The 15,009-nt window shown below is 53.2% G+C and overlaps 7 protein-coding genes across 8 annotated transcripts; 4 read left to right on the forward strand and 3 right to left on the reverse strand.

Annotated features, from left to right (window-relative positions):
* The first annotated feature begins 167 nt into the window (after positions 1 to 167).
* Positions 168 to 1,420, forward strand: PV07_03347 (uncharacterized protein). The gene is made up of 3 exons (XM_016390063.1): positions 168 to 485; positions 616 to 920; positions 977 to 1,420. The coding sequence occupies exons 1-3, from the start codon at positions 470 to 472 to the stop codon at positions 1,109 to 1,111; spliced, it is 456 nt and encodes a 151-aa protein (XP_016251965.1). The 5' UTR covers positions 168 to 469; the 3' UTR covers positions 1,112 to 1,420.
* On the reverse strand, positions 1,274 to 3,801 carry PV07_03348 (uncharacterized protein). Its single transcript, XM_016390064.1, has 4 exons — positions 3,767 to 3,801; positions 3,628 to 3,696; positions 2,865 to 3,092; positions 1,274 to 2,804 (listed from the first exon to the last, which is right to left on the reverse strand). Exons 2-4 carry the CDS (start codon positions 3,634 to 3,636, stop codon positions 1,497 to 1,499), a joined length of 1,545 nt encoding a protein of 514 aa, XP_016251966.1. The 5' UTR covers positions 3,637 to 3,696; positions 3,767 to 3,801; the 3' UTR covers positions 1,274 to 1,496.
* Positions 3,802 to 4,093: 292 nt separating this feature from the next.
* Positions 4,094 to 5,210, reverse strand: PV07_03349. Of its 2 annotated transcripts, XM_016390066.1 has the most exons (4): positions 4,647 to 5,210; positions 4,383 to 4,445; positions 4,278 to 4,327; positions 4,094 to 4,221 (listed from the first exon to the last, which is right to left on the reverse strand). In XM_016390066.1, the coding sequence occupies exons 1-4, from the start codon at positions 4,869 to 4,871 to the stop codon at positions 4,212 to 4,214; spliced, it is 348 nt and encodes a 115-aa protein (XP_016251968.1). In that variant the 5' UTR covers positions 4,872 to 5,210; the 3' UTR covers positions 4,094 to 4,211. The 2 variants fall into 2 exon arrangements, with proteins under 2 accessions (XP_016251968.1, XP_016251967.1); XM_016390065.1 differs by having other exon boundaries at positions 4,094 to 4,327.
* A 126-nt stretch (positions 5,211 to 5,336) lies between these two features.
* PV07_03350 (uncharacterized protein) lies at positions 5,337 to 7,964 on the forward strand. Its single transcript, XM_016390067.1, has one exon. The coding sequence runs from the start codon at positions 5,407 to 5,409 to the stop codon at positions 6,442 to 6,444; it is 1,038 nt and encodes a 345-aa protein (XP_016251969.1). The 5' UTR covers positions 5,337 to 5,406; the 3' UTR covers positions 6,445 to 7,964.
* Positions 6,718 to 8,805, reverse strand: PV07_03351 (uncharacterized protein; the record flags this gene model as incomplete). The annotated part of the gene is made up of 1 exon (XM_016390068.1): positions 6,718 to 8,805. One exon carries the CDS (start codon positions 8,803 to 8,805, stop codon positions 6,718 to 6,720), a length of 2,088 nt encoding a protein of 695 aa, XP_016251970.1.
* On the forward strand, positions 7,943 to 9,603 carry PV07_03352 (uncharacterized protein). Its single transcript, XM_016390069.1, has one exon. It carries the CDS (start codon positions 9,154 to 9,156, stop codon positions 9,544 to 9,546), a length of 393 nt encoding a protein of 130 aa, XP_016251971.1. The 5' UTR covers positions 7,943 to 9,153; the 3' UTR covers positions 9,547 to 9,603.
* A 1,560-nt stretch (positions 9,604 to 11,163) lies between these two features.
* Positions 11,164 to 14,976, forward strand: PV07_03353 (uncharacterized protein). The gene is made up of 2 exons (XM_016390070.1): positions 11,164 to 11,702; positions 11,831 to 14,976. Exon 2 carries the CDS (start codon positions 12,058 to 12,060, stop codon positions 14,458 to 14,460), a length of 2,403 nt encoding a protein of 800 aa, XP_016251972.1. The 5' UTR covers positions 11,164 to 11,702; positions 11,831 to 12,057; the 3' UTR covers positions 14,461 to 14,976.
* The last annotated feature ends 33 nt before the right edge of the window (positions 14,977 to 15,009 follow it).

The raw sequence follows: 15,009 nt of genomic DNA on the forward strand, positions 1-15,009 counted from the left end.
ATGATTGGAAGGTGGAAGAATCCCAGGTCCCCAAGGTGCACGTCAGGTGCTCCGTCTTGATCCTCGGCACTGACATCATTGAGCCATCAAGCCACCGTGAGCGTCATTACAAAGTATTGACCCCCCATGTTGTGGCTGACCAGCACCCAGATCGCCCTGTAATATTCGTGTCTCCGCTGGTTATTACCACTTCTTTCCCCGGCGTGTCGTCATTGTTTGCGCCATAGCTGAAGCTTTTGGTTTCCGGGTCGCTCTGGCGCCACGGTTGCAGAGTCTCCAAGTCACTTGGTCCTCCCTGCACGTCACCGGCTCTTCAATATAAGCTTGACTCAAGCTCAACTTCATCCCATTCCTCTTCTTCCTCCCATCAAGCCTGCCAAAAGCCCACCCATCGACTCTGATCTTCTTCACCACCCCAACACTCAGACCACGCATCCTCAGTCCCCGCAGACAAACAATCAACATCACAATGGCAACCCTGCACTGTACGTTCTCGTCCTCTCCGTCCCTCACTGGAATGGGCTCTACGTCACCACCAAGGGCTTGAAGGCAGACGTCGTTATCCATGTGCAATGAATTCAATGGCACCCTGCTAACTTACCGCCTCTTCCTCAGATCTCCCACCCGTTAAGCCCTCCGCAATTGCCCTGGGCATTGTCTTCAACCAAGCCGCCTCCGCCGCCGTGTTGGCCCCTCTATTCGGTGACACCTACCACCGCGCTAAGGCTGCCGACAGCAAGGAAGAGTTCTTCAAGTCTAAGGAGACCGCCACCGCCGCAGCTAGCTGGGGTTCGTCTATTGTTGGATCCGCCGTTCAGACCTATGGTGTCGCTGCCCTCATCAATGCCACCGGTACTCTGTCATACAAAGGAGCTGCATATCTCGGTGGTCTGATCTTCATGGCTTCTTACAGCCCTTCGGTATGTCCACCCCACTCAAAACTCGGGGCCCACGGGCTAACACAAACTTCCCACAGCTCGTTTCCGCCGTCGTCGTTGAGAACCGCCCTCTGGACACCGTCGCCGTCGGCGTTTTGACCCGCCTCTTCGAGACTGTCGGCTTGAGCATGTTCCTTACATACTGGGGAACTCGGACTAATCCTTTTGAGTAAACCAACCACTGTCACATGAAATGAGAAAGTGGGTGCGAGGGAGGGGGGTGGACAGACGATGAATGCAACGAGGCAGACTATAGGCACATAGTGAAAGTCGGCCATGCTGATCACAAACGGGAGTTCGGAAAGGAAAGGGCAGCTGGACCCATCAATGTTTCCGTAAAAATCAATATTGATTGAATGAGAGTTGCACTCTCTGGTGTCTCTCTGATTGGCAGCATTATGTTCAGGCTGTCCTAGTCTCGCTTGTTGCGGGATCTCCTTCAAGCTATTTCCTGTTCTCGTGCGTTTCAGCCTTTTCTTCAAGCTTTCCTGTGTTACTCGTGACAGCACCGTGTTTGAGCCACCCTGTTTTTGTGGAAGTTTCGTGTTTGAGCCACCTTTAGGCGTCCTCCTCGCCAGCCTCCTTGTTCATTGCAGCTTCAACTGCACCGAGCACGTCCATTTCATCATCACCTCCACCTTCTTGTTCTTTCTTGTCCTCCTGTTCAATGACAGGGGTAGAGATGGCGTCGGCATCAGCATCTGCATCCGCGTCGGCCTCGTGTTTGGTTTTCGCAGGGCTGTCAGCAGGATTTGCTGCTGCAACCACTTTCTCTTCGGTGTCTTCCATCTTGTCTTCTTCAGGAGCACCGTCTTCTTCAGGCTCGGCAGTATCCTCCACTGGACTGGGAGTGATTTGCATGGCCATGGTGTTATCAGTGAGGGCGGGGTCGATGAAAGAGGTGTTGTCTGTGAGAGTGGGATCGATGACAGGGGTATCTTCAGCAAGGTCAGGGTCGATGGCACTCGCGATCTCTCCTTCCTCACTTCCTTCTCCTTCGCTCTCTAGTCCAGAGCCTTCTGCGTCTGCGCCCTGCACATTTGCCTCGCTTTGGATAGCGGGCGTTCCGTCTGTATTGTCTGCGCCTTCGATAGCTGTTTCGGGTGTGTTTCTCATGGTCACGTCTCCCTCGACAGTGCTTGCTGCGGCGGTGTCTTCGGCAGCGACGTTCTCCAACGCTGCGTTACCGGCAGCAGAAGTAGCAGTAGCAGATTCGGGATTCGGATTCTTAGGCTTCCTCCCAGGTCCACCAAGCTTCTTCTTCTTGCGTCTCGGAGGCATGTTCTTTCGGACTGGCGTAGATGAGCCATCTGGTTGTGTGTTCAGAGCAGCGCTTCCAGATCCGGGAACAAGAAGTGCTCTTGCAGCTTCGAGTCCACCAACAGCACTAAGATCGTAGCCTGTTGCTCCACCACTCATGGCAGCAGCAACGATGTCTCCGTATGTTTCGACTGCGCTGTTGGGTCGGTATGCGCCTTTGTAGAGACTCGGCATTCCGGGTCGGCGGTCTGCAAGGTATTTTGGTTCTGGTATCTTCTCGGCCAAAGCAGCCGGCACCTGGACCCATTTCTTGATTTCAAAAGTTCGTTGGTTGGAGCCAGATGTTGCTTTGCGGCGTTTTGGATCCGGTGCTAGACCTTCGACGTCCATGAGATCGTCATTGTCTTCGTCATTCTTGTCTTCTTCGTCATCAACGTTCGATGCGTCGACATTGGTAGCTGAGCTGTGTTTGGCTTTCTCTAGTTGAGCTTTTCTCGCAGCCTCACGTCGCTCCAATTCGATGCCAGGGATCCACTCTTGGGTTTTGTGGTCCCAAATTGATAGTTTGGCGTTGGTATTGCCCATTCTTGTAATCCCAAGCATGCCCTTAGCAGGATAATTGGATTAGCGAGAGTCAAATTTCACAAAGGTCAGAGTGAGGCTTACCTGATTCCATTGTGGAATTTGTGGGGCGAAGGTCGGTAGAGGGTGCGGAGGCCAGGGAAACGCGCTGTCCTCCTGCTCGGTTGTCTGGATGTTTCCATCCGCTTGGTCGGTGGCCACGTCCTGGTTGATCGTGACCCGGGTCTGCTCCCATTTTGTCACTGGGAGGCCGTCGAGCGCGTCGGAGTCGTTGATTGACTTGACGGGCCTCGGCCGGGGGTTCCGGACCTGCTGTGGTGGGTGGTTAGCCACTGGGTTTTCTTCGAGCACTGGTCGAGGGGAAGAGGGGAGGGCAGTACAACAAAAGGTGTTCTTGACACCACGGAAGAAGCTGCGGCAGGGGCAGGGGCAGCGGCAGGAGCAGCGACAGGGACAACGGCAGCCGGTGCAGCAACCCGTCCCGCGACAGGAGGACCCTGTACAGACACTATGGGGGCCTCGATGGCCACCGCCCATTTGGGGTCGCTGGATACTCCGTTCGCGAGCTCCTCGTGCTGATCTCTGTAGTGTCTGTACAGAGTCTTCTTGTCTCGGTAGGGGTTGCCGCACACGGCACACTTCCACCATGAAACAGTGGTGGACGTCATGGTGGGCGATGGCGAGGTGGATGGAGAAGACGGTGGTGGAGAGACAAAGATAAAAGGGACAACAAACAGGAAGCGATAGTGACTTGTGGGGGTCCGGCAGTAAAAGTCATGTGGCACATTCGTGCCAGTGTGCGTCTTGCTTTCATCTCACAACGGAACCAAAGAAAACAACAACTTACCGGCGCCATTCTGTTGCAGACTTCTTTTTTTTTTAACCTTGAACACTCGGACGGACGGCGACCTTGTCTCTATTCTCAGGTGAGCATGTGCGATGATGTGGAAGCGTGCGCAAGTGAAATTGCGTGGGAAAAGACTCACCTCTCAAAGAGATATGGTTGTTGGAAGAGTTCAGGAGGAAGGCTGAGAGATGCATGAAGATGTTTATCAATGAGGACATTGCCAAGGGCCTCACAGACACGCTAGGAAGCTGTTAAGATGACTAGCGGCGGGAGCGGCCGAAGCTACGAGCACGGAAGAACTATACACCGACACCATGGAGGATCTGGGGAAGGTGGAGCGAGCAGGGGAAGCCAGCACGGATCAAGGGGAGGGAAAGCAGCGGTGGAGACGTGGGAGCATGGTCTCTACAACAAGATGGCAAGCAGGACTCTGAAGACCAAGCCGAAAAGGGAAATACTTCATGGGGGGAGAGATTGGTATATTCATTGGTATCACACGGGACGATCAATCCCTGGCAGAGGAGATCCGTCCCTCTAAAGCACACAATTGAAACCACCAGAAAGAGACAGGGATCAGGCGAATATCAGTCCCATCTGCACAAGGTCAGCATCATCGAAAGACAGAGGGTTGAGCAGACAAGGACACATACCCCGTGTCTTTCTGTCGAACAATCCCACCATGATCTCCAGTTTCTTGTCCCTGAATTCAAAAGTTAGAAAGAGGCTGGGGGGATAACCAAGCAGGGAGTACATACCGTCTTGCCGCCTTCTACCACGAGCCGGTCCAGCTGGTAGAATTGTGATATTACCGTCTGCCTCTGTTGGATAAAGTCAGTCTTTTTTCTCTCTCTGTGAATCACAGATTTGCCAGGATTCGTTCCCGGACTGCGAACCAGGATTTCCGTAGACATATTCCACACTCAAAATTCACAAAGGGAATTGCCTCCAACCCCTCGAAAATCTCTCAAGGAGGAATATCCTTCGGCTGGGAAAAAAAAAGAGAAGCGAACACAACTCACCTTCATCATCTGCAACTCCTTCAACCCTTTCTGCACCAACTCTTGTATCCGTCGCGGATCCTTCTCGTGCTGATGTTCGTGGAACGCATCCCTCGTCCTTCTCCTCGCGTACATTCTGAAGTTGTAGTTTGCAAACTTGTTTCCCTCACGTAATAGCGACCGGTACAGTGACCGCACACTGAACCCTGAGGTCTCGGCCGCGGTGGCCAGGGCGGAGGAGGCCATGTATGCTATCGGAGTTGGGGTGCTCGAGGATGCTTGATGAGGAGCTATGGGCCAGGCGCGTGCAGAATTGCGGAAATGCTCGACCGAGGCCGGCTCAGTAAACTGCTCCTTGGGGATCTGAAGAGCGTGGCGCGGAAGGAGGAGAATACGATGGCTCAGAGCAGGTCAGAAATTTTGGCGGCGTTGCTCAAGCTGCGGCGAAATTCCTTCTTGCAACAGCTGTCAGAAGGGCTTTTGCAGTGCAAACGAGGTCTGCAAGAGGTGCTGTAGAGATTCCGGGAATACAAGTAATTACACAGAGACAGCTATGGATCGAGAAGGTAGACTCATGGGATATTCTCACAACTTTGCTTAAATCCATAACCTGCGCGACCCGCGCAGATTGCGTCAATGCTCGGCCCAGGATCTCCGAATCGACCGAGATCTCGTTGTGCGAGGCTGCAACTCCAGATCACTACATTCCAGCGAGTAACAAACCACCTCGTTGTCAATAGACAGGCCGGTTCCAATACAATCGCTACAAGATTGAAAAAAAATGGCGTCGCACCTACCTTCTCCACCGTCTTCACGTCCGAGCTCGCCTGACAGCAGCTCTAGCAGTCAACGCGAGCTTGTCGAAGCAGAGCCGCTAGATCTTCAGACGGCTGCTGAACGACAACACCAATCCACAGGCGAAGGATCTCCCAAGGAACGCCTTTCAGAACGTCTAGACGCGCTTCTTGTATCCTATCTGACCATTCTGGACACGTACACCAATCTTCGGGCCCAACTCTCCAAGGACCTCTCGGGAGGATTCTTCGCACTGGCGCAGGCGAATCGGAATGCGAATTCTACCCTGGGCGTCGGGAGGAGGTATGGCGAAGAAGGCTTTGATGAGAGGATGAAAGCTGGGAAAGTAGTCAAGATCCGAGAAGCGGAAAAAGGAGTGCTAGGGAAGAGCTGCGTGGAGGAAGAACCAGAGGAAGTGGCAGGAGATGCCGCGCAGAAGAGCGGGCGTAAGATGAAGAAAGACAAGACTCCAGTGGAACAGGCAATATTGCACCAGGACAGGGAAGATACGGAAACGCTCAAAGATGATACAGAAAGGGATGTACTGCAGTCAGACACTACTGACTACACCTTCTCAGTCTCCCCATCGTCGGCGTCGAACCTATCCCAGGACCCCCTCAAATGGTACGGCATCCTCATCCCTCCCACCCTACGAACGTGTCAAACCTACTTCGCTACGGCTGTATCCTCCATCATCCCTGAAATTGTGAACGTCGTATCTGCAATGCGGGGTCTGGAAGAAGAGATATGGGCTGCCCGAAGACAGTTGGGGATTGTCGGGGACTACGAAAGTCCAAATGTCGATGAGCTTCAAAGCAAGGATGATGGCAACATTGAAAGCGAAACAACAGCGTCCAAGACAGCGGGTGATCCATGTTCGGGGAGTCTTCTGTCGCGCGCCGCAGCATCGTCTCTTCAGGTCCATACCTCACAGGGGAAGAAATCGCCTTCATTACTGTCCACTTCTCCTCCCACGTCAAACCTGAGATCTGAGCCGCGATCCAGAGTTTTAAAACTTGGTTGATCACACCTTCCTACGCCAGTGGTATGAAGCCAAAAAAAACCGTCTCTAAGCACTTTGGCACCACGCTGGCCAAGGACGAGGTGCCAAAGATCGGTCTTGATTTCCACAGAGCTCGTCGCGCTCCTAGTCTCAGCGAGAAATCAGGAACGAGCAAAGATTGTAGGGCTGGATGCCGGTACATTGCAATGATAGCACTACGGACTAGGATACCAATTTGATCCCAATATCTGGCCCGAGCAACCATCAACCAGCGCTATTCGCAACTTTACCATATCAGTAGTGAGGGATAACACTACCCAATTCCTGGTTTTCCATCGAGACGTCCTCTTGCAAAACAGTCGGCACCTCTACCGCTCTCGACACGTCTTCGAGTTCTTCAGTCAGCAGCATCTGGTTCTCCTTGTCGGCGCCATTGTCGTGAAACTCAACCTCAGCTCGCTCAGATCTCACGTCGTCCTTTTTGATCGGCGATGAAACCACATGCCTCGCTGCTGGACTCCGCATTACCTCCTCTAAATCTGCGTCCCAATAACTGGGCCGCCGTTTCTTCCTGCTCACAGAAGGTCCTGCCCCTTTTCGCCAGACTCTGACGTTGGGGCTCAGCTCCTTTATGCCTCTTGCAGTGTCACAACTGGGTCTTGGAGCCGGCGCACCGAAAAGGCTCATGCGCACAGCTGCCTGAGTCTCTTCGTCAACCTCAATAACTTCTTCTCCTTCTTCCAGTTTCAATTTTGGGTCAATGGAGTAGTCCGTTGCTACTTGTTCATCTTCATGGATCTCATTTGTGAGTGTTTCTGCCTCTCTCGACCTCTTTTTCGGTTGTGAACGTTGCGCGGAATCTACCGAGGATCTTGGTGGACTACTTCTGAACTGCAGATTGTCTGGCAAACGTGACCTCCTTGGCTGCATGCGGCGCTGAGGAGGCCTTGACAGATACGAAGGACCACCATAGTGCTTACCGGCTCCACGAGCACTAGCAAGAGCAATGATGCCATTCTTTCTGAACCGACTGGGTGGCTTCGCCAGAGGTGTGAGAGTGTCCGTCCTATACGAGTCTCGAATTCTGGAATCAGGAGCGGGGTCTTGTCCAACGACTTTGGCAGCTGCTGTCGAGAAAGAGTACATTGGTGGACCGGGCCTTGGTGATGGGTGAGGGCTCTCCTTAGCATAATACCACCCGGGCTGGAAATGCTCCGAGGCTGTGGCAAGATACGCCCGGTTCAGGTGCTCATGGTGAGGGGGTTGAGATCGAGATTGCGAAGATTCCGTCGGAGGATACCATGCCTTGTGACCCATCTCTCCGGGGGACCTTGCTGGTGATCTGGCTCTCATCAACGGCATTGGACTGCCTGTCGCTGTGGCGCGGTTGAAAGGGAGGGGCGGGTACCCAAATCCCGGAAGAACTCCGTGCTGTCGTCCGTGGCTCGCCTGGACATTCGAACTTGGATTGATACCTTGATGTCCTAGAACATTGGGTGTCGCGGATCTGAAATGAGCAGCGGGATCAGGGCATAACACCGCCGGTCCACGTGCGTGCAAAAGAGGATCTGGACAAGGTTTTATATCAGCATGCTGTGATTTGCTGGAAGAAGATGCAGTGCCATCACTGCCTTTGTGCGTCGGAGGCTTGGGAAAGAGGTCGCTGAACATTCCACGTTTCAGCTTCGCGGAGTCGGCGGCTGCTTTCACAGTAGGAGACAGGACGAATCCCTCCCCTGTGCTGGAAGACGAATCCCCATACTGTTCCTCTACTTCTACCGACTTTCGTAGGAGGTGACTGACAATGGGCGACTCTTCTGCAGAATCGATATCCATATCGTAGTCAGCACTCACGCGGAGCTCGGTTAATGGCCGCTCCAGATCAGTGGTGGACAGACGTCCTGCCGGGGATGGGAGATCTGATTTTTTGCTTGAGCTCGTCGACACTCTCTTTGCCGGAGATGAGGACAGGTTGGGTGTGTCCTCTGGGTGTCGCGCGAAGCCTCCTTCGTTAACAGGCGAGGTGAAGCCGCTGCTGGGTGGCTCGATAGCCAAGGTTTTGCAATTGGTCATCTCGACTGAGAGCAAGTCTGGAAGTTGCGGGGACCCCTCTGGAAAAGGTTCTCTTACGTCCGTTTCAAATTCGGCGATTGCCCTTGGAGCTCTGGAGTACCTCCAGTCCTTGGATGGTGTTTCCGATGCTTCTTTCTCAGAGTTCCCCAAAAGGTCAGAATTGGCAGTGCAGGCGTCCCCGGTTTCGGGACTTGGGGGGAGTCTGGAATCGATCGAGCCAACTGGAGAGGCAGCGAACCGGACATCAAAGCGGAACGACGCTTTGGCGCTTTGAAAGAGCTTTTGCATTTGTGCAACGTGACCAGGCATGACGATCGATCTCGTTAAGCCCGGATGGATTCTTTTCCGGCCCGTGTTCGGCAAAGTGGTGTCTGGTTGGGGCTTTTGATGTTCGCTGCGGCCTGTGTTATTGCCTTCCGGGGTTCTCGAGGAGAGGGAAGGGTGTAAGACTTTGGAAAAGAATAAGGAGGACCGCCGCCGAGGGGGATCAATCGGTGCTGCAGAGGCGCATCCTGGTTAGTACATTCTCGGGTACAGGATTTGGTTGCGAACGCGACCGCACAAACATGAATGTTACCCACGCTTCGGTGTCCCTGGAGGATAACCAGAATGTGTTGACTTGCTGGAAGAGTCGCTGGAGGGCAGAGAACCAGGTGAATGATCCATACCGGAGAAAGTGTTCACAGGAAAAGAGATGCAGTATCACTCAAACTCGATTCGACCTCAAAAGAAGTACCCAAAGACAAGGAGCGGACATCTGCAGCCAAAGGCAGACAGAGAAGAAGGGAAGAGGTAGGAATGAGGCTCACGGGCAAGGCACATGAAGATAATGACAGGTCGTGTGCCATGACACAGGTTGCAAGGGAAGGCCCAATGCTGAAAAGCTGGCAGCCGCCATGTCGTTGGCAACCGACATGCTTGATTGACGGGAAGCGCAGTTGCAGGAGACATGATGGAGAAAGTGAAAGGTGTGTCGATGATGTTGGAAAAGCTGAGATTCTGTCTGGAGAACAGCACCAACGACAACCGGGGTCATTTGCGGCTTCGTAGACACATTGCAATCGATCCAAATCCTGAGTCTGTCTAGTTGAGCAGCGGTGATTGTAGCACGAAGCGGCAACACACGACAGCTATGCTGTGACCATATCCTCAGGTATGGTGGCCAGTGGAAGCTGTGGTTAGCCTCAATAGCCGAGCTTGAAGCAGTCTTCCGCATCTTGTTGTTGTACGAGAACAATCATTAATTACCCGGCTCAAGGTGTTGCGGTGTTGCTTGGATACCTCTACATGGGGTCACTGACTGCATCCAAGTCGTGAAGAGGGCAGCCTGGCCGGGTTGCCTTCTGTACCTAGTAGATGCCCGCACACCTGTCTCTCTCTGCAATATGAGGGTGCTTGACGTTAACGTGGTGAAGAAGAAGCAGCCACCAGGCATCGATCCGCCTATAACAAGAGTAAGATGAACTGCTCAGGATAGATCCTTGTACAGCAGCAAGGGTGGGATATGAGATCATCGCCATGGAGATTGAGTTGATCTTGATCAAGTGGTGTTTGGTGGAGGCGGCGATGGCGCCAGAATGGAGTCAGGTCCATTTTAGAGGAAGAATCTCTAACCTACGGAGAACATGGGATGGAATACTCCGTATTATTACGACTCCTCGTACTCTAGATGGAAAGTGTCGAAAATAACAGGGCACGGGCACGGACACCGTGGGCTTTGCGGATATTAATTACGGGATTGCAGCCTCATGGAGACGTGGGCTCTGCCAATCCTCGTGTCTCAAACCACGATGCACCGATGCACCGATGCACCGACATGGGCCACGCACCGACACTAACAACGAGCCAAGTCGATGGACCACGCCTCCGACTCGCCAACTCGAGGCTTGTTCAGACTTGAGGCTCGGGATGTCGCACTGGACGGAGCACCCGGTGTTCACTGTTGAGGGCACAATGGCCTCGTACGTACATACAATCACCAAGACCTCAATGATAGCCACCATTCTGCCGTCGATTTAAAGCCACCTCCACGACCCCTTTACCATCCATCGAGACCTGCCCGTCGACCAGGCCCTTCGGAGGCCGTCCTCTACCTGCCCCCCACAGCGGCCAGCCAAGGTCAGTGCTCGGGGACAGCCTTGCGAGCATCCGAATTGTCACAGAAGAGTTGGACGTCCTGTCAGAGAATGGATGTGTAGATGCATTGCATGATTCGTCGCTGTGCAATCTGGGATCACACCAGGGATTCTGAGATTGCTTCCATGGGCTACTGACGAGTCCTGCGACTGTGTGATGAGGAGGTACGGCGCAGGCACGGCAGGCTGGTGTTTCAGAACTGCGCCCTGGTCCCTGTCTAGCTAAGTTTTGACGGTGGAGAAACGGGCGACAACGGCCTAAAGAGTCTGCAGGCGAACGTGTTTAAGCACGCCCGGAAGGCCAATGAGGGGCCTGTGCCTGGCCAAGCTAGGCCCCCATCGAGGATAGCCCCGGGCTCTGCAGGCCCCACGCCAAACCCACTGCAAGCCCTGGTGGCCCCTCGCCCGGCTGCGAGATACCGAGGATTCGTCCCATTCGCTGCCCGTTAGCCAGGTACCAGGTCCCGCCTGCCATCAGCCTGCATCGCATGCATTGCCTGCGCTTCTGGCACCGGCATCAAACCTCCTGACACGCCTTCTCTCTCACTTGTTGTATCACCTTCTTCCCACACGTTCGTTTCCGTTCATTCGCTCGCCGTCCTGTGGTCGTGCTTTCCACTCCTTCTCAATCTCGTCTTTGTCCTCTCTCGACCTTCTTGGGCTTGTGAAGCGGGATTCGGTGCATGTCGCTCGACTCTTCTCTTTAGATACCCAGACTGCGATTTTTCCATTGCAGTGCAATCCACCCAGGTCGCTCCTTTACACAACCCCTACACGCTCATTCACGTCTTCGCTCGTTCTACCGCACCCGATTTTTCTTCGTTCGACACTTCGCGGACCGGTGCCTGCAACTTCTTTGTGCTTTTGATTGACCCCGACATCCACCTTGCAACCAGTTTTACGACGTCTGTGGCCCCGGATTGCGGCTCTTCCCAGTCAATCCTTAGACAAAGCCAGCGAGTTCTGGCGCTCATACCACCCATTGAACCCCGCACATCCTACGATTTCTGAAGGAAGAGAGCGCAGGAACGCAGAAGCGCGGTTGGACAGAGGCAGAGACCACAACACTAGGTACGTAGTCTACCTGTACCAAAGACATTTCTCGTGGCGTTCGAGAGAGGCTTTCCATGTAGCAAGAGGCTTCTCAGACAACCAGTGGAAATGCGAGCCGTTGTCGGACATGCTGACATTGACGAAAGTCTTCAGGACTTCTATCCTCCGGAACAAAGTGATTTTCAATAGATTGGTTGCTTGCAGCGTTGCCATCAACTTCTCTGGTCTCTCCACATGCATGTCAGGAACATGCCTACACACATCTAAAGCTGGTTTAACTCCGAGTCCTGCTGAAACGCAGCAGAGGAGTCCAATACAAGCTTGAACACATTCAAATCACCATCGGAGCCTCGAACAAACAGCAAGAGCTGCCATGGATCCTCAACAGCCTCAACCGTCGCAACCCGGTCATGAAACCCGCTTTCACTACTCCAAACCTAACTATGCTCAACCTTCACAATACCAACAGTTCCCTCCACATCCGTCAGTGAGAGTACCCCCAAATGTCAAGCTGAGCGCCCGCCAAGTTCCTGCCGGAGTTGGCGTTGCTCCTCCTCCAGTGAGATTTGACAGTCCTCGCCAACAGCAGCAGAGGCCAACAGGGAACGGGATGTTGATCCAAAATTTCAGATTTCCGGTCGCCCCACCCATACCCCCATCCTCCTCAGGAAGGAGCAGACAAGACCCATCCCAGTCGCCAGGTCGCAAGTACAATATGCATCAATCCTACATGTCATCAGTAGCGGATGAAAATGCTACTCCCGGAACGACTCCCGGATCAAGATCAAGAGGCTTCCCAACCCCAACGTCTAAGCGGTATTCAGGTTCTGTATATGCTGAAAGCGAAGCTTTGGGACCTGAAGATCGATTTGATCAAGATGACTTTGATCTGGAGTCAGACCGACCGGACTCGGCCGATCCAATGCCACAAATTGTGCGGCAAGCAAGCCTTGGAAAACGAGCAAAGCCTGCCCTTACTACTATCAGAAATCGAGACAGCCACATCGAGCAGAATATTCCGGAGGAATTCCCGGCTCCTCCCACTCACGTCAACAAGAAGGCAACTATGGAAGCCCTCAGTGCGGCAGTGGCTGCTGGTATGGGTAGCCAATTCATTGGGTCTCGTTCTGGTACCCCTGTCTCGCGAAGTTACACTCCTGTGAGGATGCCATTTGACACGTCTCCTCCGTCCTCTCCCTCGGCGGATAGAGAATATCTACAGACTCCAAAATCTCCGAACACAATTGCCTCCGGAATGATCCTTGCCCAGACACCGGCCTCCGGACATTCTCATAGATCCACGAACAACCTGCTTGGCTTGGGCCTCGAGCAGCCTGCAATGAGTGATAAGATCCCCGCCAGTCGACGGCCGCCTAGATTGGACATGGACGCGGTCAGGGAAGCCGAAAGCCGTGGCAGCACAACCAGTCTGGCAGACTTGATCAGACGAGCAACGAAGCTTGCCGCCAATCTCGACAGAGGCAAGACAGCAAGTCGCCTAGGCATGTTGGACATGTGGGGCAGTGGTGAAAAGATGGGGGTTAACAATCGCCATTCCACCATGTCAGACATGCTGTCAGCTTTTCCTGCTCCAGCTATGGGTGGTACTCCGACAAAAAGAGACACTGCCTGGCCGCTCGGTGAAAAGGGCGATGGCTACGCGTCAACCACAGATCTGTCCAAAAGCCATCCCAGAAAACAACGGCGGAAATGCTGCGGCCTTTCGTTGCCTGTCTTTATTATCGTCCTTGTCGTCATCATTGTTCTCATTGCCGCCGCTGTATTAATACCCATATTCCTAATTCTTGTACCAAAGCAACACAAATCTACCGACCTCACCAACTGCGCTGCCAGCCATCCTTGTCGAAATGGAGGAACAAGCATAGTGAGTAACGACGCTTGCGTCTGTGTCTGCTCCAACGGCTTTACCGGAAACCAGTGTGAAACGCCTGGAAGCACGGCTGATTGTATGACCATTACGTTGAATGATGGCAACAACGAGTATAAAAATGCAACGATGGGTCTATCAATCCTCCCATCCTTTTCGGATGCACAGACGCGGTTCGACATCGCTCTCAATGTCTCGACGATATTGTCGCTATTTTCGTCCAACAATCTGTCGTGCACAGGTGAAAATTCCTTAGTGGACTTCAACTCAAGCGTCTCGAACTTTGGGTCGAGAAGGACGAGACGATTCATCATGTTACCTGGCTTTGAGCCAAGCCGACCTGTGATCAACAAACCTCATCTACCTCAAATGACTGCACGTGCAGAAGCAGACTGCTCGGAACCGTCCCTCGAGAGGAGACAAGACGGTGGCGTCGCAGGAACTTCAACCTCGAATGGGATTGTCTTCCAAGCCAGCTCGCCAACCATAGGCCCTGTCAGTCCAACAGAAGCTGTGGTGACTGGTGCCTCGACTGTTACAAGCGTGACTGCAACGACGGACGCAGGCTCCGCCACCACGACGCCAACACAATCCCCAACAACCACGACTAGTGGCGCCTCTGGACCTTCATCGTCAGCCGTTAGCAGCGAAGAGCTCGACTTTGCGAAAGTCGTCGTTCTCTTCGTCCTCCAAGAATCTCAAGCCATGACTGTGGCCGTCAATGCCCAACAGCGCATAGACTCGTTCTTCGCTCAACAGGCAAAAGGTAACGCTACGTCTGAAAAGGTGGACGTTGGAATGGGAAGCTTAGTGCTCACGGCGGATTTCGACAAATTCACAATCACCGAGGGAGATGGACAGGTCGTAGGGGGCCAGGAAGGTTCATGATCGAGATGAATGGGAAATAAGGGGAAGCAAGCATGGAAGCAGTCCACACCTACCATGGCTTGCAAAGGAGCGACGTCGTAGGTGGTATCGCAATACTATTTGAAGATGGACACGCATTTCTAGCAGGCGCTATCTGAGGCACGAAATCAATGCGTTGGAAAATGTCATTGGCTCAGCATGGGCCAACAGTGTTTGGAAAGAACAGAGGGCGTCAAATGAGGCAGGTCATCTTGGCTAGGTACAGCCACGGGAATGTCTATGTCCTACTATTCGCCTCGAAGCTCTTGTATGATATGCTGAGTGGTGGGAGACAAAATACTTGCTTTGTTTGAGCCGTTCTTGACTTCGAAATGATACCTGGACACAATGGATGGGGCCAAGTTAGACTTGATTCACAATCACTGAACCAACCTTCTTCTTGTACTTTTATGGAACGTATGATACTGTGTTGGGTGTGTTAGCTGTGTTGTTTCGTAGGAAGACTGCGCACTGGCCGCTGAGCGTTGAGGCTAGGAGGGTCACTGGGTAGGCAAGGTAGATGGATGAAAC

This window comes from Cladophialophora immunda (assembly GCF_000835495.1).
Source record: "Cladophialophora immunda strain CBS 83496 unplaced genomic scaffold supercont1.2, whole genome shotgun sequence".
NCBI classification, from domain to species: domain Eukaryota; kingdom Fungi; phylum Ascomycota; class Eurotiomycetes; order Chaetothyriales; family Herpotrichiellaceae; genus Cladophialophora; species Cladophialophora immunda.